The sequence below is a fragment of the Didymosphaeria variabile genome (assembly GCF_027946475.1).
Source record: "Didymosphaeria variabile strain IMI 356815 chromosome Unknown scaffold_2, whole genome shotgun sequence".
NCBI classification, from domain to species: Eukaryota; Fungi; Ascomycota; class Dothideomycetes; order Pleosporales; family Didymosphaeriaceae; genus Didymosphaeria; species Didymosphaeria variabile.
Genome location: NW_026611621.1, coordinates 66,636 through 90,271, shown reverse-complemented (window position 1 = coordinate 90,271; position 23,636 = coordinate 66,636). Strand labels below are relative to the sequence as shown.

General features: G+C 53.4%; 9 protein-coding genes across 9 annotated transcripts; 5 read left to right on the top strand and 4 right to left on the bottom strand.

Annotated features, from left to right (window-relative positions):
• Window positions 1-493: 493 nt before the first annotated feature.
• Window positions 494-1,450, top strand: N0V89_001733 (uncharacterized protein; the record flags this gene model as incomplete). The annotated part of the gene is made up of 1 exon (XM_056210544.1): window positions 494-1,450. The coding sequence occupies one exon, from the start codon at window positions 494-496 to the stop codon at window positions 1,448-1,450; it is 957 nt and encodes a 318-aa protein (XP_056074017.1).
• A 646-nt stretch (window positions 1,451-2,096) lies between these two features.
• On the bottom strand, window positions 2,097-2,989 carry N0V89_001732 (uncharacterized protein; the record flags this gene model as incomplete). Its single annotated transcript, XM_056210543.1, has 2 exons — window positions 2,097-2,877; window positions 2,982-2,989. 2 exons carry the CDS (start codon window positions 2,987-2,989, stop codon window positions 2,097-2,099), a joined length of 789 nt encoding a protein of 262 aa, XP_056074016.1.
• A 2,723-nt stretch (window positions 2,990-5,712) lies between these two features.
• N0V89_001731 (uncharacterized protein) lies at window positions 5,713-6,516 on the bottom strand (the record flags this gene model as incomplete). The annotated part of the gene is made up of 1 exon (XM_056210542.1): window positions 5,713-6,516. The coding sequence occupies one exon, from the start codon at window positions 6,514-6,516 to the stop codon at window positions 5,713-5,715; it is 804 nt and encodes a 267-aa protein (XP_056074015.1).
• A 2,525-nt stretch (window positions 6,517-9,041) lies between these two features.
• On the top strand, window positions 9,042-9,950 carry N0V89_001730 (uncharacterized protein; the record flags this gene model as incomplete). Its single annotated transcript, XM_056210541.1, has 1 exon — window positions 9,042-9,950. One exon carries the CDS (start codon window positions 9,042-9,044, stop codon window positions 9,948-9,950), a length of 909 nt encoding a protein of 302 aa, XP_056074014.1.
• A 1,068-nt stretch (window positions 9,951-11,018) lies between these two features.
• N0V89_001729 (uncharacterized protein) lies at window positions 11,019-12,229 on the top strand (the record flags this gene model as incomplete). Its single annotated transcript, XM_056210540.1, has 2 exons — window positions 11,019-11,265; window positions 11,313-12,229. The coding sequence occupies 2 exons, from the start codon at window positions 11,019-11,021 to the stop codon at window positions 12,227-12,229; spliced, it is 1,164 nt and encodes a 387-aa protein (XP_056074013.1).
• A 702-nt stretch (window positions 12,230-12,931) lies between these two features.
• N0V89_001728 (uncharacterized protein) lies at window positions 12,932-16,056 on the top strand (the record flags this gene model as incomplete). Its single annotated transcript, XM_056210539.1, has 5 exons — window positions 12,932-13,182; window positions 13,231-13,299; window positions 13,352-13,495; window positions 13,548-15,870; window positions 15,919-16,056. The coding sequence occupies 5 exons, from the start codon at window positions 12,932-12,934 to the stop codon at window positions 16,054-16,056; spliced, it is 2,925 nt and encodes a 974-aa protein (XP_056074012.1).
• An 849-nt stretch (window positions 16,057-16,905) lies between these two features.
• On the bottom strand, window positions 16,906-18,036 carry N0V89_001727 (uncharacterized protein; the record flags this gene model as incomplete). The annotated part of the gene is made up of 1 exon (XM_056210538.1): window positions 16,906-18,036. The coding sequence occupies one exon, from the start codon at window positions 18,034-18,036 to the stop codon at window positions 16,906-16,908; it is 1,131 nt and encodes a 376-aa protein (XP_056074011.1).
• A 3,211-nt stretch (window positions 18,037-21,247) lies between these two features.
• Window positions 21,248-21,836, top strand: N0V89_001726 (uncharacterized protein; the record flags this gene model as incomplete). Its single annotated transcript, XM_056210537.1, has 2 exons — window positions 21,248-21,419; window positions 21,520-21,836. 2 exons carry the CDS (start codon window positions 21,248-21,250, stop codon window positions 21,834-21,836), a joined length of 489 nt encoding a protein of 162 aa, XP_056074010.1.
• A 371-nt stretch (window positions 21,837-22,207) lies between these two features.
• Window positions 22,208-22,909, bottom strand: N0V89_001725 (uncharacterized protein; the record flags this gene model as incomplete). Its single annotated transcript, XM_056210536.1, has 1 exon — window positions 22,208-22,909. One exon carries the CDS (start codon window positions 22,907-22,909, stop codon window positions 22,208-22,210), a length of 702 nt encoding a protein of 233 aa, XP_056074009.1.
• Window positions 22,910-23,636: the final 727 nt, after the last annotated feature.

The window sequence follows — 23,636 nt, the reverse complement described above, 5'->3', positions numbered from 1 at the left end:
GTAGTCTTCTTTGAAAATCTCCGTAACAAGAACGATTCGTCTCGCAGAGGGACTGTTCCACAATCAACGGACTATAACCTAGCCAGAGTAATCCTATGTGCAGCACCAGGTGCGGAAGTCCGCCCAGGCGTATTGGGCGAAGCAGACAGGTTCCAGAGTATTCCTACGTGCAGCATCAAGTGCAGAAGTCCGCCCGGGCGTACTGGGCGAAGCAGACAGGTTGTAAGCAGGATTCCGGGCGTAAAGCACGAAACAGCTGACACCTGCCACTCCACCTGGGTAGTCACGTGATAGCCTAGCCCGAGACACGCGAGTAGCCGCCACGTGGCAATTCTTCTGCGGGAGGGGAACGGAGCAACCTTACTTAAAGTTTGGAAAACTCTCACGGATCTTGGTTCCCACCACTATCATCAGATCTACCACGTGGTCCATCACCATCCGTCGCCACCACCATCAGCACGATCACTACCATCGCCACCACCACGATATAGCTATGATGGAAATAGGCCCGGGTATGACCAAGGCGGATTTGGTACTGCCAGGCTCTTTCATCTCGACCAGAGGTGTAGATGATGTACTGATAGGTGAGGACGTCGCCCGTCCACTCCTGGAAGCAAGCTCGTCTGGCGACGCCGCGACGTTACAAAGCTTGCTATCGCAACCAAAATGGATCAAGATAATGCTCGATTTTCCACCCACCATCTATAAAGAGAGCCGTCCACGTGAAGGCCCGGATGATGCACGCAAGGTGTCGGCACGTGGAATCGGAAACGTCGATCGCGCTTTCAGATTAGCGGTTCAGAACCGCCATGCTGCTGTGTTGTCCACATTAATGGCCTTCTCAAACCGCCAAGGCGTCCTAAGATCCGAATTCATAGCGAAAGAGACAATGAATAAGATGATTGCCAATGAGTACGCCTGGGTATGGGAGGCACTCGCGTCTGCAGACCCGGAAATCGTCCACTTCCACTGCCACCACGGTGCGCTGGCGCTTTACGAGGCCGTGAGGCTAAAACGAACCAACGTGGTCGAGGTGCTACTCAAGTATGGGGCGGATCCACTACATCCTGTTCAGCAGCCTAAGAAACTTGGTACCTACGACTCGTCTCTAATGTCTCGCGCCGCGATGTCTCAATATCCACGCATGATCGAGATGCTGCTGGAACACGGTGCCCCTATCGCTTGTACTTCTGCGCTACATACCGCTGCAGCATTTGGTCGCCTTGATACTATGCGCGTCCTGATACAGCATAGCGCAGACTTGAATGAGGTTGACTATGAGTGGAACGAGTGGACGCCTATGCATTTCGCCGCCTCAAGATGCGAAGACGAGGCCATGGATTTACTGGAGCAAAGTGGGGCGCGCTCTGATGTGAAGGACTATGAGGACAGGACACCTGCGCAACTGCTCAAGGAGATGACACTGCTTAACGCGCGCACAAATCAGTAATACGGATCTTTCTGAGCAAGATTATGACACCATAGTGGAACCTAGATGCATCTTAGTGTACAGTAATAGTATGTGGCCAGCATTGCTTTCAGATATATGCAGCAGTCTTCGCATGCATTACTGACGTCTTAAAATTCACTAAACGAGAGTCTTACTGGAATAAATCTTCCGTATATCTTTGGCTGCTATTGGCGGGTACGTCGGTTAGCAATGGAATAAATTCGTGACATATACCTCATCAGCGGACTGGGTAGGTTAGTCCGCCGTGAAACATAACGTGAGACTTAATTTTAAAGGTCTCACTTATTCTTATATCGTCTGTACAAGAAGCTTAAAACCACGCCCGAACGTTTCACCTTTGCTGGAGTGGGCATACGGGGTGCAGTATTACTTTGTTATTACGATCGGTCAAATGGCACTGAATGATGGCGCTCTCGGCCTGCTGTGGGAAGTGTAAGGGCTCCGAGAAGAAGAATGGAGAGCTGCAAATCGCGACACAAGTTGAGATTTCGCTGGGTCAAGATTGGAATGTGAGTAAACAAGTGATAAATGTGCGATTCGGGGAAGTGAAGGACGGGAAACAGACGTTGGTGCTCACGCCCATCGCGTCCTTGACGTTGGCCGTAAGTTTAGCTCATCGATTAATTTACAATTTAGCTTGCATTTCCCAGCCCGCCATCTCCTCCTCAGTCCACGCCCACAGCTTCTCAGCCAGCTCCACATCCTCAGTAGGCGGCGATCCATTACCGCCAACACCCACGGGCTCATAGTACTGCCCACTCTCTGCCTCAGCGCTGGTCGTCCCCCACAGCTGGTTCAAGACGCCCTTTTCGATGCCTGCGGCCGAGAAGTAAGATACGATGGGCATGAGTATCCGGGCCAGAATAAAACTCTGTCTCATAGTCGTGCTGAGATTGGTATTCACCATGCCTGGATGTATAGCCACTGTTTTGATACTCGGATAACGTTTCGCAAGCTGCTTAACGTGCAGAATGTTCGCCAGCTTCGACACCCCGTACTTGGTCAAGGGTGAGGACCTGGGGTCAGCGCAATGCAACCTTGAGAAGTCGATGCCGCCTTCAGGGGCTCGAGTGTGCGAGTGCGATGTAAGGGTGACTATACGGACGTCTGAGCGGGGCTGCTCGGCAGTCTTTAGGAGGAGTGGCAGGAGCAATTTCGTGAGGAGCGCGTGGCCCATGTGGTTCGTGCCGAACTGTATCTCGTAGCCGTCGACCGTGGTTGCAGGCGGCACAGCCATGATGCCTGCATTGTTCATCAGGACATCGAGACGGGCGGTTGTCGCGAGAACCTTGTTTGCGGCCTCTTTGACGGATGCCAAAGATGCAAGGTCCATTTGAATGGGTGTCAGTTGCGCTCCTGGCACTGAATCGACGATCTCAGCGATTGCAGTGCGAGCTTTTTCCTCGCTGCGTGAGCCGATCAGGATCCGGGAAGGGTTGTGTTTGGCAAGTTGCAGGGCTGCTTCCTTTCCCAAGCCTGCATTTCCTATATTTTCATGAAATGTCAGTACCCGCTCATCAAGTCGAGCCCAAAATCTTCAGTAGCAAGAACGACTCACCTCCGGTGATGAAGATTACTTTACCAGATAGATCTGATATGGCTTCTGGACTGAAGGATGACATGATGCTCGATAATTCAAAGTGTAGAAGGAATGAACAACCCAGAGCTGTTTGAAAATGCCGCGTCTTATACCATTGCTTCCGGACAGATCGGAGATAACCAAGACTGGTTTGCTTCCACAACCAGGACAGCCTGTTCACAGGATCCAGTAATGAATAGACTTGGATAGGCGAATGTCTCGGCCTACCTACAGGAAGTCATGAATCCTTGTACGAAGGTCTCGCAACGAAATTTCGAGACTGTTTAGTAAGGTTGAGGGTAAGTTCGGCTTCGTAAAACTACTGAATTCATATGGAAGTGACCCTGTCTCATTGGCCTGACCAGAAAGCCGCATTCCTCATCCACGTCCTTGTTGCATTGCTGCATTGAGCCGGCGTGAATATCGCCCGAGTAGCCCTTTTAGGAAAGTGGATCGTGAAGCAGACTAGCCTTGTCCGGTCAAGCGCAAGGGATGTCACGCCTCCCAAGCGAGCTGAAGCAACGACCTCCTGCTGTCCGCAATGTCCGGTGACGAGACAAAGAAATCCATTGCTCTCGTGAATGGATTGTTCCGCGAAGACATAACCCGTACATACCATCGGGTTTGTCATCTACTCCTTCAGCACCGCAGACATGCCATCAGAATCGTCAACGCTCTCAGCTGACGCTGATCGAGGCCGACTCCCTGAGGCCAGGGTCAGTCGCAAGATCCAGCCAGTGGTCATGATCTTCGATAGCAAGCCACGACATCCACGGCAGAAGCATGCCAAGAAGCCTAGAAAGCCGTCCGCGGCGGCATCTAGGAAGACATTCGCCTTCGTCAACATCTCTCGCCCGGGCAAAGGGGACGAAGAATCCCGCACACTGGTCAAGACTCATGTGATGCAGGATGTCCTCCGTCGAAAATCAGGTGACTGCTCCAAGCTAGAAGTGAAGTCCCCCAAAAGCTTGTGCCTCTCCCAAGACTCCCGGTCCGTGGAAAGTTCGCCTCAAGCCCCTCCATCCTATCTTCTTACCTTTCCCATTCAAACAGAGCCCTATATGCTCAAACTGATACATGACTGTGCGTAGAAGTTTCTTCCCTTCACTCCCAATGCATGTTCATAGTTATGGATAAAGCTAAACTGAAATTCGACTGAGTAGATGCCGGCGCCATGCTTCCCACGGAAAGCAAAGTCATTGATTCGGCATGGTTCCCGCTAATCATGACTGATGCCGCGCTTTTCCATGCCCTCTTATGCATGTCGGCTCTCTTCGGGTTGCATGATATGACAGTGCAGAGGAAGCACATGCTAGAATCTATAAGATTGATTAATGACCGCTTGCCGGGCGAAGGGGCTACTTCAGATGCTACGATCACTGCCATACTATTCATGGCAAAAGCTGAGGTGAGCCATCTATCAAAGGAGAGTGTAAAGTCGTTGAGGTTGATGGGTTCACAGTACTTCCAAGGAAACCATGGCGCTTGGAGTGTGCATATGGATGGCGTAAAGAGAATAGTCGAACTCAGAGGTGGCATTGGGATGCTGTCACGACTAATACAACACAAGATTTATAGGTTAGTGATGCTTTTCTCCAACTTACCCATGACATCCGCTCATTGATCTTGAAAATTGTAGCACGGACTTACTAGGCTGCATGGAAATCGGCGCCGTCCCTCACTTCCCCGTTATCAACCTCCCAAAGCCCTTATCCCCACCTTCATCGTGTGATCTGCCATCAGCTGTAGTCTCCCTCGCAGATACATACACAGTTGGCCGCCACTGAAGCTATTTGGGAATACATAAAGTCACTTCAATCCTAACCGGCGAGCCAATCTCGGCCTCAGCATCTTTCAGCGCACCATTCCTGACATTGCTTACGCAGATCCCGCGGAGATGTTGATAGCTGCTTCTTGCAATCAATCAACATATTCACCGGGCTCAAGTTGCAATGTGCGTCAAATGTACTGGATCACATCGTGCCATAGCAAACCAAGTCGGGCCGAGTCGCATACAGCGCGACACCAACGATTATGCTGTGGTGAAGATGTTCGCCGAGACCAACCAAATACTGTGCTCCTAATGCATTTACGCCATTGATGCACGCCTACGTGAGATCGGTGACCGATCTTGGCTTTATGTGTAAAGGTCAGGGTCTTGATGCGGAAGCTGTTAAAGTTATGAGCGAATGTGTGCGGGTTTGCCACTGTGTTCTAGGCGCTAGTGGTCCGCATTACACGTCTTCCGTAACGGCGCTTGCTAGGTGGAAGGCAGAGCAAGTAGACATCGGCGGTTTAAGCTTGGATGGCTGATCATGGCTAGTTTAGCCGACTAGCATGGAATTCATCGTAGGGAAAGTTGCGCGGGAGACAGATAGTATCATGGCGATACCTTTCCAATTGTATGTTTTAAAATTGTACTCTAAATTGCTGGTACTGCTACGAAAAGATACTTGAAGGGTACTTTGAGGAGTGGTATCCCAGAGGTGATCTGTCACCGTGGCGGCGTCGTTGGAGGTGGCAATCCGCCACCACATGCAGGGGGGATGGCCGACCCGCACCGGCACTGACCTTGCGAAGTGAACTTGCGAGAGGCATTGGAAATCTCTAGAAAGAACGATCTTCGAAGGTGTTATTTACCACTAAGGCGTGACGCCAGGAGTTAGTTCCCGCAGTGTACTCCGCCAAAAGATAGCATACCCCGTTGGCTGCACTTACACAATTTCGGACCAGGCATCGGATACACCGGCTTCGATTCATCATTGTAGATATTATAGTGTACCCCGGGATCATCAGCACTGTACAGTAAAGTTCCCACAACGCCCGAAGGTGTAGCATCGCCGTCACCAGTGATCTGGACATTCACGCACTGCGGGTAGAACTGCGCAGCACCGACATCGTAGGCCGAGTGTAGAGCCAAAATTTCATTGCGGAAGACGTAGTTTCCGGCCTTGATGAATGGTGGAATGGTGACTGACCAGAAACCCTCCGCTGCACGCAGTTTGTCGTCCGCCCACATCCCCACCTTGCCACTGCCATTTCCGTAAGAAAGTTGGCCTAGCTCGGCGATCTTGAACCACTCGAGCTGCTCTTTTTTGACCTTGGTGCAATCTCCGTTGCAAGCGGCTAGGTAGGAGAAGATGGGTCCGTGGTGGGAATCTGGCCAGGTCGTCCAGTGAAGGTCCACGGTGCTTCCCGCTGCAATCGGGGTGCCGTAGGCCTTTGCATTCGTGGCGTTGATTGAGCATATAATATCCGGACTGTTGACGTTGCTACTGTATACAGGCCCTGTGTCAGTGTTCCAGGCTGGCCAGGCGATGGTATCTTGATCGGGAACCCAGGGCGCTACTGCTGGATTGAATCCGGAATAATTTTGGCCGGAGATGGTCCATAGATCAATCCATCCATGGGCAGAGACGATGTCGGCGACGCCTAGGATGAGGCTCAATGCCACCACCGATAGCATCTTGACCGAAAACGTAGACAATAATCGTGAGTTAGAATGATGACACCCAGCCTCCATCGCATGGTGGCTTTCATATAGTCATGTCGTGGAGGTCAAAGTAAATAGCCGACGGCCAATTACAGACTGATAAGGATAAAAATAGTCCTCCAAATTGATTGTCATTCGGTACATTGAGGACGGCTCATTGGTGGAACGCGTAGATGTCAGGCTTATTACTGCGCAACAGCCCTAGGAGTCGGAGGTCATTAGCCGTGATACACTCTATGTTGTAGACCGGCAGGAGCTATCGGCATTACAACAAAGGATAGCCTTAGAAAAATCAATCGTCCCATTGTTGCTGTGTCCATTGCTATTTGCTTCAGCGGACGTCGACATTGCTGCAGCAAGGCGCATGATTGACGCGCTAGAACCCTATCGTGATAGCAGGAATTTCTTCAGGACCCATGCCTCCTATTGCGCGCAGATTCATTCTTCTCCAGAGGCTAACCCTGCCGTAGTATTATAAGAGGGGCAATTGTTATTCTTCGGATTCGCTTCATGGTCGCGCGATCTCGAGCAGTTATGATCTCGTGCTGATATATATTGGCTTCAAAAGTATGTGTGCATCAATTCACCAATAGCATCGGTGGTTTAGTGGTAAAATTAGCCGTTGCCAATCAGTTTCGGCTAGCCCCGGGTTCGATTGTGAGTCTGGTCAAGTCCTATCTTAAAAATGCATTCACTGACAATTAATCAGCCCGGCCGATGCATATCATCATTCATCTTTCTTTTTGGCAACCTTCCTATACATCTTTGAGTCTAGGCCATCCAACATAGCCCTGGGTGCGACTCCCGGCCGATGCATTTGTCGTAGTTCTTGCGCTTCTTACGAGCCTGGAGTGGTGTTGTGGCGTTGCTTTTTGGCCTCACTGTGGGTAAAGTGTGAAAGAAAGGGTTACGCGAACACTAGTGTGGGGCTAAACCACTGCACCACGAAACAAAATAGCAGAGACCATCTGCCAACTGCTCCCGTCTGTGCGAAATAGACTGTATGTATATAATCGTCGCAAAGGTAGATGCTCTGGACCGCGTACTGTTCTGAACGTGAGAGCATGCATGTGCGGTCAAAAAAGACGCTATGATGGAGCCATGTAGATTTGCGACTGCAGCGTAAACGTTCTAGCTGCGCTCGATTAAGGAATAACCATACCGAAATCACGAACAGAGCTTGTATGAAAGCCGACGAACAGCAGCTGATCAAATAGGCTCATAATACCAAAGGAACAGGATACCACGTATTTCCATAGAGCTTAAGGATATCCCGAAGTGTTACACGTAAGCGTAAGAATCGGCTATGCTATCACAAGGCGCGATACAGCGCGTGTCAAAAGTACAAGCAACGCTGTATCCACGCGGACGGAACTGTACTTATGGGATACAATGCCACTGACGACGCTACACCGGAAAATGCTACCGGAAAATGCATCGAGTGATTAGTACCCATGTCCAAGAACTACGTAGCATTAACACAATAAACTTGCCCCCTCTCAAGTCTGTGTGTGCTATACCTTCCCCAACATCACTATCTAATAAAACCCTGGCAGTCCCCTTGTCCAAGTCAGATATTCCCTCATTCAGATAGTGACATAGGGTATCGAGCGAAGTAACCTGATGGCTCTTGAGCCGATGGAGAATATTCACATCGAGAATGAATCGGGAGAGATTGGAACATTTGGCAATGCCATAGTCAAAAGACATGACAACCATTGCCAACGCAGGCATCTACAAACAAACACCTTCTCTTCCCTTCCATCGAATCTTTTTCTTACTCGCAGAGCACACATGCACGCAGCTCTCGCAGCTGTCTGAGGCTGCATCGATTGCTGTTCCCTTCGCGTATGGGCGAGACTGCTGCCTGTATGTCAGAAGTAGTGCTAGCAAGATATCGCATGGCGGGGGAGCTGTGGATGTCTCTACCCTACCTCGCCAGCCAGAAAGCACAATACAACCCGAGCTCCGAAGTTAGCTAATACTACTACCAACCCGCCTGGGAAGCGTCGTGGGACGCTAGTCTGTGCAGTGGGTAATAATCGTACCCATGTCACTTCGATGTCGGATGCGAAACGCGGAACCGAGGTCCAGCTGTGAAAGAATTGGCAGATGCGTGGTCGATGTGTACAATTAATCAGTCACGCTATGCGTCCCACCAGGTCGAAATGCGGTTCCGTTCCGTGAGCCTCGTTTCGTCAAGCGTGGGTGAGAACCGGATCCGAGACGTGTAAATCGTGTCGGAACCGAGTGTAGGAAGGATGCGGTACGAGTATCGGACCACACGTAACGTCCTGCGAAGTCGGATCCTCGGATCCGACCTATGGACGCCTCTGCTCGCTCTCGCAAACGGAACCGACAGCTGCGAGGCTCACGTTTTAAAGCGTGATCTGCTGTAATGTAAGCGGGTATATAAACACACCCTCCCCTCCTTCCATCTACACAGCATACCCCCTCATCTTTCACCACCTATCCTTAAGTCGTTGTTTATTACTACAATGCCCCCATCGCGCATCGCCCTCGCCGGCGCAACCGGCACCCTCGGCCCCGTCATCCTCGCCGCCCTCCTCTCCGCCTCCCACACCGTCACAGTCCTCACCCGCACCGGCTCCCGCTCTACCGCCAAGCTCGCCCCGCACCCCAGCCTCACCATCGCAGAAGTAGACTTCGCTTCTCCCGCAAGCATGCTGCCCTTCCTCTCAGGCATCGACGTCGTCGTCTCGTGCGTAGCAGCCAGCGCCCTGGGCTCTCAGAACCCGCTCATCGACGCCGCGGTGCAGGCCGGCGTGAAGCGCTTCATACCCGCTGAATTCGGGCTCGACAGCATGAACGAGAAGGCTATGCTGCTTCCTGTTATTGCGCCTAAGGTTGCGACGCAGAAGTATTTGAATGAGAAGGTTAGGGAGAGTAAGGGGGGGTTTAGCTGGACGGCGGTCGCGAACGGGTGGTTTCTTGATTGGGCGCTGGAGACTACGACGTTTTTGATGGATGTTAAGGGGAGGAAGGCGACGTTGTACAATGGCGGGGATGTGAGGTTCAGTGCGACGTTGTTGGGGGATATAGCGAAGGCGGTGGTGGGGGTGGTTGAGAGGAGGGAGGAGACGAGGGATAGGGTTGTGTATGTGCAGTCTGCGGTTGTGACGCAGAAGCAGCTTATTGGGTATGCGAAGGAGAAAGACGGGAGGGAGTGGAGCTTCACGACGAAAGGAACGGATGAGGTGTTAGGGGAGATTGAGGTAGCGGTGGCCAAGGGGGATTTCCACGCACAGTTTGTGCTGAGTCCGATTGTGGGGTGTTCGGATCCGGAGTATGGGTGTGATTATTCGGGGCATTCGGATAACGAGCTTTTTGGTATCCAGGAGATGAGCGAGGAGGAACTGAGGGCGTTGGTGCAAGGACTGATGTAAGAGGTGGATAGTGCATAGAAAAGTGGGGCTACACACGGCTGCTTACCAATACGCTCACTGCTCCCTCGGATCCGATGTCGATAGTGATGTAGCTCTTTGTTCTCCGTGAGTGAAGCACAGGAAATGCCTCGACAGTCGGTTCCGAAACGCACTCAATTTTCCAGCTGCGATGGCTGTCGCCTTTCTCGCGTAGCTTGTGACGCCTCCAAGACTGCGCACCATTCAGGTGGATCAGACCGAGTCGGATCGTGCTCGCGATGCAATCGAAAGAAGCAGACCTGTACTTTCGAAGTAAGTTCGATTTTCTTTGATCTTGTTTGTACTGTTGGAGATATGCGATAGGATCTGCATGCGGATCAGAAATCGTGGTCCTCAAGCGCACTTGTAGACTGTTGTTTTATCATATCAAAATTGCTTATGAGTGCAGTGGATGAAGCATGCGAAAACGAAAGTGTCGAATCTGCCACAGACCGAAAGCGACTCGTCCCGCGAGAGTCGGCTGGAATCTCAGGATGCTCGCGCATCGCCACTGCAGCAACCGCTTGCACATGTAATAAGTGAGCAGCGTAGCCAAAGGAGACGACAAGTGCCCGAGCATTTCAGTACGCAGATCTCCTGTCCAGTTCCTGCCAGCGAAGGTGTGTCGCACATATCGTCATCGACAGAATCGGAAACCAACCCAGAAAGGACAAACCACTCGGAAGCTCGGACCGTGCAATCGGGGTTCTCTGAGGACGAGTTGATTCTGTGGGCGAAGAACATCTTCCGTCACGGTTTTGAGGCGGGTTTTGGCGTGCTGCTTGGCAGACATGGCTGTCCATTTGTGTAAAGTCAACGTGCCAACAGAGGGAAGCGACATTTTATCTAAAATCGAACAGGGATGATCTACACAGCGAACTCAACGTTTCCTTATTGACGCTGGCGAAAAGGCTTGACGTGGAACACAAATGCGAAGGGGCGCCAACATCAGTACCCATGGATGCAGATGGCCTCATAGCGCCTGCGATGGATGACTTGGTTGCGAGATGCCTAGATCGTGCGATCCTAGCTTTCACCACACGCTGGTTTATGTCGAGCTTGCAAGCAGTCGAAGATGACGAAATCGTGACGAACAGTTGGCGAGCCTCAAGATCTGATATGCTCATGCTGCTAAGCCGGGTCTCGTACCGATCGGTGCTCGCATTGTACCTGTTCGCACAAACGCCCGTGCCAGCGGGTATAGGTGAAGAGGAAGAGCTTAGTGGTATTAGTGGGTCAGTATGTATGCACGTGGCTTTGATGCACATCCAGAAGCTGCGGCAGCGGTGCGATCCAGGTAGGCCGTCCCATTGGTGAATAGCATGCGCTCATTTGTGGTTACAGTTAAAAAGGCTCAAGCGAACGTCACTCAAGCGTTCTTAGATCTCGAAAGTAGAGCCTACTGGGCCGCAGTGATTTGGGACACGTCAGACTCGCTGAGCAGTGACATGCGCACATCTTTGACCTCGGGTCTCAACGGCGCCTGTTCAGAGCCTGCGTGGCGCCTGGCTAGAGCATTTCTTGTTGGATCATTTACACCCAGCACAGAGCGCTGGCTCACGAATGGTTTCGACATTAACGATGAGAATGCATCCCGGATCATCGGAGCGGCGTCCGTCAGCCAAGTGCTTATGTGGAAGAATGTCACGTCCTTGAAGGAGGCGCTTCGTGAAGGAGTTGACGAAGGCACCGTCCTATGGGTATGGAACTCGCTGCAGGATACGGTCAGCATATTCAGGAATTCGATTCGCCCTTTGCTCGGTCTGTGTGAGAGACGAATACAATTCCTCGGCCAGGCGGTCCGGTTATGTTGGTTCGAAGTTACCCTGCGATACTGCGTAGGCGTCATGGTCCTCCTTGACGCGCTCGAAGTGGCGAAACGTTCGGATCTCCTGGAGCAGCTCCTTGAAGTTCGAGACGAGGTCGAGCACGAATCGTTCGCTGTTCTCAAGTTCGGCATGGACAATGTCTACCGTATACCAACGCAAGGGCACCTTGATACTGAGGTTGCTTCGCTGATACCAAGAGAGCCGATGGAGATACCGTTTGTAACACTGTATGCGTTTCCACGCCACGTTGTCACACTTGTGCAATTAGTGTGCAGAGGCATCGTTCAGAAACGTCACGAGGAGAAGTTAGACCGAAACGTTTTCGCTCACCTGGCCTCGATGTTGGTGGATTCTCTTGCTCTGCTCCCACGCAACTTGAAGGAGATAGGGTCTGCCAGACGGGGCCTGGAAGCAATGGTGGAGGGGGCTTGAGTCATCACCGGGGACTGTTTCTGTTCTTCGTTGCGAATTTGACCCTGCTGTGCGGTTGGGCAGGTGCGATTGGGGCAGGCAGAAGCACGTCGCCTTCCGCTCGAAGCGCCAGCTGCAGTGGTAATGCGATGTGGTATTTCGTCGCTGTGAGTGAGCCTTCTAGACAAGTCTCGTGGCAGTCTCGCGGCAGTCTCGTGGCAGTCTCGAGACGGTGTTGCAGACGGAAACAGCAGGTCCGCTTGTGGATGGGAAAGACGAGCGGAAGCAGTGCCAAGCCGGCGTCTCTCTCGGCCTTGGACTGTATGAACTGCACGCATGTTGACCATGATGCCCGAGGTTTGCAGGTGTAGGTGTCGATGTCGTGTGCGCTAAGCCGGACGACCGCCAAGCATATGCAGTCCATGGAGAGCCTGGAAGCGAACCCAGCGTAACGTGGACTAGCTCCAGCCGCAGCAGTATGGGCAAGACAAATGCGATGGTGGGATGGTCGGAAAGTTTCGGCTGTCTCTTGTTCTGGGTCGAGGCCGTGTCTCGCTAATCTCAGCCAAGGCGCAGGTCCGCCCTAGCGTCCGATCTCGATGCAGCCCTAGACACGGCGTTACAGATCGCGGTGGACGCAATGCTAGCCTCACCCGCACTACCTACCTGGCTTGACAGGCACATGCGGGCGGCGGCGGTGCTTCCTCCATGAACGCTTTCCAGATGGGCCTGCCGCCCAACGCCCGCATGCCCGACCCCAACACCCCTCCTCCCGACGACGGCGACCCCATGCTCGCGCTGCAACAGGTCGATCGCGACTGGACACTCGACCTCCCCGATACCGACCATGTGCGCTTCTTCCGCGGGGCCAATTGGGCGAAGAGCGCACTGGGCCCGCCAAACACCTGGGACGAGACGCTGCGTGTCTTCACGCGCATGGTCTTCGCCGATTCGCGCGCAGCCTGCATCTGGTGGTACGGCGCCCCAGCATGTTTTGGTCACCGCAGATGCTAACAAGCCAGGGGCGACTCGTACACGGCCATATACAACGAAGCGTATGCGCCTCTCGCAGCAGCCGTCCACCCCAAGCTGTGAGCCCGTCCTTGTGCCCATGTGCCCAGGGACCTTCGCTAATCCTTACAGGATGGCATCTTCCTTCTGGGACTGCTACCCAGATCTGTGGCCGAGCATCAAGCCCTTCTTCGACAAGTGCCGCGATTCCGGCGTGGGGCTTGACTACTCGCCCGAGCATGCTCTCATGGTCGAGCGGAAAGGGTGGCGAGAAGAGTGAGTTCAAGTCTCGGTTCCTTACACTTTAGCTCTGTTCTAACAACGATAGAGCATTCTTCAACGGCAATTTTGTCCCAATCGGCAATGGTCCCACCAACCAACCCCAAGGGTACTACAACTCGCTCTTCGAGGTTACGAGCCAACGCCTGTCCGACCGTCGAACCATGCTGCTCAACCGACTGGCTTCGCAGGCCGACTTCGACCCCGACACCGCCTGCAGCCACATCCTTGAGACGCTCACCACCGACGCCAACGATCTGCCTCTTGCTATGTTGTACGAGGTGGACGGTGACGATTCGCCATCACACGTTTTGCGGCTTCGGGGACAGTATGGCCTTCCGGAAGAGCACAAGCTGAAAGTGGACAACCAGGACATCGATAGCGACGAAGGTCTCATACCAGAATGCCGCCGTGCTGGGGCTGAGATCCTGACCATTGACTACGATGAGCGCTTCGATTCTGTGTCATGGGCTGGATTCGGTTCGCCATCCAAAACGATTGGCATCTTACCCATCAACACTGGGTCACGGGTATCTGGCTACTTGATTGTTGGGACAAACCCGTGCCGACCCTTTGATGATGCTGGTCTACAATTTTTGAAAGACGTTGGCCGTACAGTATCAAGTATCATGAACCTCGCCGTCAGCGCCGCGAAAACAAGAGAGCGACAGCGAAAGCTCGAGGACGACCTGGCCTTTAGTGATATGAAGCTGCGCCACTTGGTCGAACATGCTTCGGTTGGCATGATCCACATGGGACTTGACGGCAGCATTATCTGGGCGAACGACCAATACTATACTTTGTCCGGAATGACAGCAGAAGAGCATGTTGGCTTCTTCAAATTCTGGGACGTTTACATCGAGGAAGATTTACCTAGAGCCCAAGACGCTTGGACGACCCTGAGTTCGGGCGTCAATCATATCAGTATAGAATTGCGACTGAAGCGGCTTTTCACTGCACCCAATGGCGATGCAGAGCCCGCCCAGATTCAGGTTCTAGCATTCCCTTATCGCGAGGGAGAGACAGTCAGATCAATCATGGCTTGCACTACCGATATCTCAAGACTCAAGTGGGCCGAAACTTTCCAGGCGCGTCTGGCAGCCGAAGCGCGAGAAGCGAAAAGACAACAAGAAGCGTTCATCGATGTCGTTTCCCATGAGATGCGGAACCCTCTTAGTGCAATCGTGCATTGTGCAGACAGCATCTCCACCGGAGTCGAAGAGTGTCACGCCAAAGTCGCCGATCTACCAGCCCTGCTGCTTGAGACGCTGAACGACAACGTGGCCTCGGCCAACATCATCATGCAATGCGCGAACCACCAGAAGAGAATCATCGACGATGTACTCACACTCAGCAAACTAGATTCCATGCTGCTCTCCATCACACCGACCGCCACACGGCCTGCCAAGCTGGTCAGCTCAATCTCGAGTATCTTCCAGGCAGAGCTCAAGTCGAACAATATCCGTTACAGCGTCACTCCCGACCCCTCTCTAGAAACATTGAGCATCGACCATGTGTTCCTCGACCCCTCGCGCGTCACGCAGATCTTCATCAACCTCCTAACCAACGCCATCAAGTTCGTCAAGACCTCCCAGGAGCCAACCATCCTGGTCCGCTTCGGCGCAAGCAAATCCTCACCCCGGTCCATGTTCGCAAAAAACACTTTCTGGGCCTCAAAAGCAAAAGACTACTCCGACCCAACCGCCTCCCCCGACTGGGGCCACCTCGAAGATCTCTACCTCACCTTCTCAGTCCAAGACTCAGGCATCGGCCTCAAAGGCGCAGAAATCCACACAATCTTCGAACGCTTCCGCCAGGCCAACATGAAGACGCACGTCAAGTACGGCGGCAGCGGGCTCGGGCTTTTCATCAGCAAGGAACTCACCGAGAAGCAGGGCGGCGAAATAGGCGTCTCCTCCGTCGCAGGTGAGGGCTCGACGTTCGGCTTCTACGTCAAGACGAGACGTGTGGAGCATAGGCCGCAGACGCTCGGCGAGCTGTATAGCGAGAGTGGAGGGAAGGCCGGGGCGCCGACCAAATTGCACGTCCTGCTGGTGGAGGATAACGTCATTAATCAGCAGGTTCTTGGGAAGCAGCTTAGGAAGGCGGGGTGCACGATCGCCGTAGCGAACCACGGGCTCGAGGCGCTCGAGCTGCTCGAGAAGAGGGCGTTTGATGTCGTGCTGATGGATTTGGAGATGCCTGTTTTGAACGGGCTGGAAGCTACGCGGGCGATTCGCAAGCGCGAGGCTGAGGGAGAGGGCATGCTGGGGCGGGCAAGCGAGACGAGGGCGGCGGCGAGATTGCCTGTTATTGCTGTTACGGCGAATGTGCGGCAGGAGCAGATTAATACGGCGCTTGCGGCGGGTGCGGTGAGTATTTATCAAGCTCCACGTCGAGCGTGCGACTGACAAGCATAGGACGACGTCATGCAGAAGCCCTTCAAGGCAGTCGACCTCGTGCACATGATGAAGGGCTTGGTGCCGCAGGTTATGCCTGCTACGGAGCCGGATTCACCGGCGTTGGGGGACAGCCCGAGTCCGGGGGACTTTACCTGAGGGAAACTGTGGATACCCAGTCTTTGAACAAGAGCTGGAGCGAGCGGTCTTGGCCCGATAAGACGGAAGCTCCAGCCTCAGGGAGCGCAAGACATCCGTATCACTGGGTGCGGCTCCGCTGCGAGGCCAACGTCGCGCGCATCCACATGCACATTGGATACCGAGCGTACATATATACATTGAATATCCCTCCGTCGCAGCACCAGGGCACTAAGAGCAGTAGACGCATGCAGTCCGTTGCGAGGAAGACACGACGGAGAAGCAAGGAAGAGGTTATCGATCGTGGAACAGCATCAGTGCAGTAGGTGCATGGGACGGGACGTACATATACTTCACCGCACGTATGCATATAGTGAACGTAGGCGTTGCGTTGTCGTGTGGACTTTCGTCGCAGCAAGGGGTCAGGTGAGGTGCGTTCATGTACATGGTATACTTCACCGCATGTATGTATATATGTACTGAACGTAGGCTTTGTGATATAGGTCTAGGACAGCAAAGCTTATACACTGCGAGTGTATGACCAGCGGTAGATAGTCTCTTTGGTTTGTTCACTCAGCTTTGAAGGGCAACCAGGGCTGCAACTTTTCCTGGCGGCTAGCTGACACTACACTGGGAAGGAGGTATTGCAGTGAGGACAGGGAGGACATCGGTGGAAAGGTAAAGGTGATTAATTAGAAGCGTCGTTTCTTCATTAGCCTTTACGTGCTGTGCTACAGTGTTGCCTGTGTAGCGTAAGGTAGTAGTACATGAAATGAAATGGTATCGTCCTCCAATATTCACACTGTGCCTCCCTCTTGGGCAAGTCTGCGCTCAGTCCATGCCAACTCCAAACGCCGAGCGCTCGACTATCTACCGACGCGCTGCCTCCGCCATGCCAGGATACTCCGCCCTTGCACCCGCGCCCCCGCCCACAGCATGCGGAGTCGGAACCCCCATCTCCACAGCCTCAGGCGGCGTCCTTACACTCGGCAGCTCCGCCATCTCAGGCACGCGGTTCACGCCCGGCCGGTACGCTTGATACTGTCCCGCCATGGGGTCCACATTCCCCGCCGGTGCTAACGGCGCGTGACTCTGCCCAGGCGAATACCCAGGCGGCGCGCTCCCCCAGCTACTCTGCGGCGTATGTTGTCCGCCTCCGTGGCTGTGAGCCGTATTCCCACCACCAACGCCCACAAGATGCGGCGCAAGGGGTACCGTTCCAGGCGCAAATCCCCCGCCTGAATCCATCTCCGCCTTCCCCGGTATCATGCTGACGGGCCTTTCTGGGCCGACGCCCTGCCCGCCGCCTAGCTCGGGGACGCCCGGCGCTGTACTGGCGTACTTCGCTGCGCTATTTGGTTTATGCAATTTCGCGCCGCCGGCGAACTCGGGCGTTGCGGGGGTGGGCGTGAAGGCGTCGGTCGAGGAGGTGTAAGGATGCGCTGTTGCGTTCTTTTGGTGGGAGCGTTTGCGAAGGAGCCAGAAGAGGATGCCTACTAGGGCGAGGGCGAGGGGGACGCCGACGGCGCAGCCGACGATGAGGCCGATGTTGGATTTCTTGCTTGGGGTTGCGGAGGGTGAGGCAGTGGGGGTCGAGGAGGCAGCGGATTGGACGATGGTGGTTACGATAGTGGTAGGGCCGGCGGTGCCTGAGGAGACGGTGGTGGAGAGGGATGTTGATGGTGTGCTTGCGGGTGTTGAGGAGGCGCTGCTGTCGGAGGAAGAAGAGTCGCTGGTTGCCGAAGCGGAGTTTGAGGCTGCTGTTGAGGACGAGTCGTCTCCGCTGGCAATGGCTTTGCCCGTGATTGATGCCAGATTGGGTGCGCTTGATCCCGTTTTTCCTCCTGCGGTTCCATAGGCGACGGGGTCTTGGAGTGCGAAGAAGGGTCGCGGCTCGGGCTTCTCCTGGCAGCAATCTACGGCGGTTCTGTCGCCGTCGCAGCACCACTTGTTGTCGTGATTCGAGCATTGCGTTATACCCTCAGCACCAGCGGGCGTCATATCTGTGAAACGTCAATTGGATGCTCTAGATGCTGTGCGCCATGGAAGCATACCATATGTGCACATGTTTGACGGACAGCCTGAGGACTTCCAGTCCTTGTCCGTACAGCTGTAGCGTCCGTATAGCTTGTCGGCTGGGAGGTAGCAAAGACCGTTGTCCATGCACTCCCATGTCTGTGGGCAGCAGGCGGTGCCTTCTGCAGACGAGCATGGCTTCTCGGTATCTGGTGCTTTATCTCCATTAGGGTAGTCTAACGTTGTCAATGGAGCTCTCCCAGTATTGATTGAACGTCGAAGAACCTACAGCAATCCTGCGCAACGACGACTTGCAGCACGGCCAGTACAACGGCAGCGGTGCGCAAATGCTTGGTGACCGCCATTGTCATATCCTCGAGATCATTGAAAGTTGTGGTGTGTTTGAAGTTGTACCGAACCTAGGCCATAGAAGCGGACCTGACCCTGGCTCTTGCACGCGACAGCAAGTGAAGGTGAGCTCGCGTTCGAGCAGTTCAAAGTGTAGTGAAAGAAGCCAGCAAGGCGCCGTGTGCACGATGAGGAAGCATGCACGATGAGCGCAGCCCAACAAGGCAAAAAGCATGGACTTTAGCACCTGCCGTTCCTGTGTCGGTTTGCTGGACCTTGCCCGTGTCGCGGTTCACCCACAAGCGATGCCACTCACGCGCCCCTCCGCAAGCACGTCGATCATGCCATGACAATCCCGGTCACGGTGAGGTCATGGCCAAAAATACCCCTGCTATCCTCCGTCGTGAGGGCCCGCGACGGTGTTGTGAGTTTCAGGAACCGAGGCGCCCCTCGTAGATCCACGCCGCAGCGCCAAAGGTCCTGGACTCCCCCATCAATTCCGGTTCCTGCAGCGAGGAGATACCTCAGGCAGGGACCCACGTCGCGTTTGCATCGACAAGCTGGATAAATACGATACACCAGAAACCGGCTTTTGTCGACAAGCCGAGCCGCTCAAACGGGTGCCCCGTACCGACTGCGACCCCGAGTCGAGCCAATAGCGCGCCGCCATGGAGATCAATTAAGACACGCGACAAACATTAAGAACGCCTCCGCGGCTACCTGTGAAAGGAAGGGATTTGGATCGTCCTTTGCGACGGGACGCCCTCGAATCGCGAGGCTGACATGGTGCGCGAGCTTCGGGCTTGCAACGCAGGCCCGGTAGCCTAGGTATCTTGTGACAACGGAAACGGCGTTACAAGGCGCTGGATGGAGAAACGAAAAACGGCGTGCAACGTGCTGGTGTTGCACGAGATCGGCATGCGGAGGTTGCAGTGGGAAGGTTGGTCGATCGCAAGAGTCCGTGGCGTTGTGTGGCGGTGCGTGGCGGTGCAACGTGTGGCGCACTCGGTCGCTGTCGATCCGAGGTAGGCAATTGTATCGGCATGAGCAGACAATCAATACTGAAGAGCGAACGTGCATCGTCATAGCCCTCGCCACATCCTCCTTGCGACCTCACAGAGCTGGAGCACGTAGGTGAGCCACTCCTCGAGGCGACAGATCTCGGTTTCGAAGTCCGGAACCGGAACTTGTCGTCTGTAAACATCCGTGGTGTTGAGGACAGCGTCGTAGGAACAAGTTATATTGTATGTGGGACGCAGGATCGAGGGCAGGTGAGGTACCTATATACGCCCTGGGCCGTGACTCCCCCATCGGCGGCCACGCTCTTGCCGACCAGGTCTGTGGAAAGCGCTTCAATAGGTGGGTACACGGCGCTTGCCTCAAAAATCAGTCATGTGTAGTTGGATATTCAGCATGGCCTAAGAGCGAATCAAAATGTGTGTTGCATTCTTTGTGCTCATTATTGGGCATTTTGCTTCTTGAAAGCTACCCAAGATCTACACATCCAACGTCAGCAGCCGAATTAGTCACGCTCTTGCAATACCGCATCAAGCAATCCACTACGAAGCTAGTCCGAATGAACGATCAGCTATCTAGCAACAAAGAACAGCACACGAGACCTACTCGAGCAGTCCTAAACCCCTGTAGAGAGGAGATACATAAACATTCCACTCCTGCACGAGAGCCCTCCACCACGGCTTTCTTTTCCAACGTCTCTTCTCAAACTCCGTTCATATCGGAAGATTACTTCTGTCATCTAAAGAATGTCTTCTAACTCTCTATCCTCCTTCCTCCTAGCCCGCCAATCCCACCTCACGTCCGCCTTCGAGTCCGCCGACGTCCCCCGCATCCTCTCCTTCTATGCTCCCGACCTCTCCTTCTCAGACCACGGTTCGTCTACCTTCTCCATTCCCCCCCTCATCACCTCCTCCCCTCTTACTTCTACAGCCTGGCATGCCACGGACCTCACACTCCGACAATTCACGTCCTTCCTCCACCAAACCTACGCCACCACTTCCTCCTTGCGCATGGAAACGCATGGCGTGCACGGCACGAAATCCTTCTGTGCGTGGGAGTGGACGCTGCGCGTTGTGGCCGGGCAAGATGACCCGATAAGGGGGCTAGTGAGGGGGAAGGAGATTGTGCTTAGGGGTGTTCGTTGCAGTGGTGGGTGGTGAGGGAGGGAGGGAACGAGGAGGAGGTGGGGATTGGAGGGTGGTGAGGAGGAGGATTACGCTTGTGGGGCTGGGGAGGGGCATTAGGGCATTGAAAGACTGGCTTTGGTGGGTGGCTGTAGATGGGGATGTATTTGTTGCGTGGAACCAATGGTTGGAATGGCTTTGAAGAAAAGTGTCGTGGAGATGAAGATATCGTAAATAACGAGCTTACATCACTAAACACTCAGCCTAGTTCTGCAATTCCCTCGGCCTGTTGCTAAAAAACCCATGCAAAGCTGAACAATGGATCAAAATTGTTTCTGCGGGGTCCACAAAAGGGCAGTTCCAGTACGAAAATAGTCCTGCGTCGGATGCTCAATGCGACACTGATGTTCAGCTACGGGTCGCCGCGCTGAATACGAGGCTGTACGAATCCAGCTATTGTAGAATCCCCAGCGTGGGGGCCAGGCCAGTCAGACCAATACGAGCAATGTTCCTAACTTTATCCGTGTTCACAAAGTACCACATCTCAGGTCCGTTCGCATCTTTCGCATTCTGGTCGTATTACCATGCCTAATGTCGTCTTCAACAATATATAAAAGACCCTATAGATTGTTCTGACGTTGATCAGCAATCTCAAGCTACAATTCTTTCTCTACAACCCAGCTGTCTCTGCAAGTACGCTCGCCACCATGAAGTTCTCATTGACCGTTATATTGGGCGCGATCGCCGCCGCCACGTGCGCCCTGCCTACGGACGAAGACTTCTCGCCCCGAAGTGAACTTGTCGCGAGGGCCAACGACTACCCTTACTCCGGAAAATGCAATGGCAACAATGGCGTCGATCCATGGAAGTTCTATAGATGTATGTTCACGACTATTTCTTGATACCACTTAAATCGAATCGAGGAAGGGATCTATACAATCCTTTACACAGCGCCTCCCTACTAACGCCTCCCTCACAGGCTCATGCACGAGCTTCGTCGCATACCGCCTCAACAAAGCAGGCGTGGACTTCACCAACCACTACAAAGGTGAAGGCTGGCACGATGCGAAGTCGTGGAACGAGGCGGCTGAGAAGGCTGGCGTCAAAGTCAACAACACTCCGAAGGTGGGAAGTGTGGCTCAGACGGATGCTGGCTCTGCTGGCCATGTTGCTTGGGTTACCAAGGTGGGGAAGAAGACGGTGACGGTTGAGGAGTATAATTGGAATAACCCGGAGAAGTATGGTACGAGGACCGTGCCTAAGGGGAAGTTTAGGTATATTCATGTTAAGAATTGAAAGGGGGAAGGTCTGGTTTGGAGCTGTGAAGTGATTGGGTGGCTTGGCTATCCATATGGGATAACTTTGTCAGTAGATATGGAGAGACTTTGCGCACGTGTTGTAGCTTGCTTTGGTTGGAGGATAACGCAAATGACATTTGGAATTACTGTAGTAGAACTGCTCTGCACGTTTTCCATTCGTTTGCCATGCAACTACAGGCTTGTTTAGCCTCACACATGGATGTCAGCCGGAACTTGGGAATGCCATCACGCACACTTCGCCACTGCACCGTAGCACTGCTCGCAGCAGGATTGGAAAACAGTAGATGATAGTTTGTCGAGACCGGCATACAGTTCCGACATGACACATAGCATACAAGACTTCCGCATTCATAGCTTCCACACTTCAAGGTTGCGGTAGTTCGCTATCAGCGGCTGCATGCCGCGCAGCGCAATCCTCCGGCCCCTGACCACGGGTCCAGTATCTGACTTTGTGTCGTCGAAAGAAAACAGCAGTAGATCGTTTACTTTGAAAGTGACTTCGCGCTTATCTTTGACAACCTCAATCTTATAGTACGCTCCTTGCACATCCTCGACTGATGGGATTGGATCTGCGCCCTGTGCCACTAGATGAAAACCTGGACTCTTTCGCAAATTCGCGACATGGAAGTTGCGCTCTTCAGGCCAACGGCGGCGGAAGTAGGAAGCATGAAGGAGGCGGATGTCGCTAGAATGATATTGTGGATATGAACCGTTGCGTGGTTTTAGTGATGGGTCGAAGATACTTCCGCCGTCGACGGATGTTGCGCCGAAGAAGAACATGGCTAGTCCGGGCTCCTGGATAGGTTGAAATTCCCATGCGATGCGAATCCGATCGGGGAATACTTCAGGTAACCAATATACAAAGTAGTCGTCTGGACCGCCGGCTCCCGCGAGCGTGAGGGTGTTGTTTGACACAGTGGCGTTAACCGGACCTTCGGCGACCCATCCATGGAGTGCTGAGGTGTCGTTAAAAGTATTGCGGTACAGTAACGTTTCACCCTTGGAAGTTGCTGCGAGTCCCAGGATGATGCTAAAGATTGCCCAACGCATGATGACTGCGGGCGTGTGGCTATTGACGAGTGGTTATTGGCGAAGCGACATGCAGGTGTTGGTGACAGAACCTCGGGAACCTACTATTTGATTTAATTTTACTATCTTGAAAATTGACATCTGATCTCGTACCTTCGTGATCGTGCAATTATTTGGGCGGAAAACGTCATCCACTACGCAAAGACGATCTGCAAGGTACCGCCGAGCGAGATGCGGGTACTCGGTCGCATTTACCCCGATTTCCCACCTATCAAAGATTTTCAATCAAACACAGAAGAGATAGTGATCGGTCTGATATTTAGAAGACTGTAGGAGTTTCCCTCTCCATAAAATACGAAAGTACATTGAAAAGCGTGTTGATCAGGACTTCGCTGGGGCCTGGTGTCGTGGTTAACAAGAATGCGAGGCCCAACAGGGAATAGCGCCATCCCCACACATCGACACAACGTGCACTCGCTTCTGTTACGCTGGAACATTTATCTAGTCAATGCTCTTCGCGATGGTAACGATGGACGGGCTACGCGACGCTTGCATGCGAACGCACTGATAAGCGTAGCGAGCAGCTTCTTTCGAACAAGCTTTGATCTGTAATACCCATACAGGTAACTGTGCATGTTTTAAAGATGCTCGTATTAGTGGAACAAAATTGCGTGCTCGCTGTTTGCAGACATAAATGAAGACGCATGATCGCAAAGGAAGACTGAGTGATAAGTCGAAACAACCACGC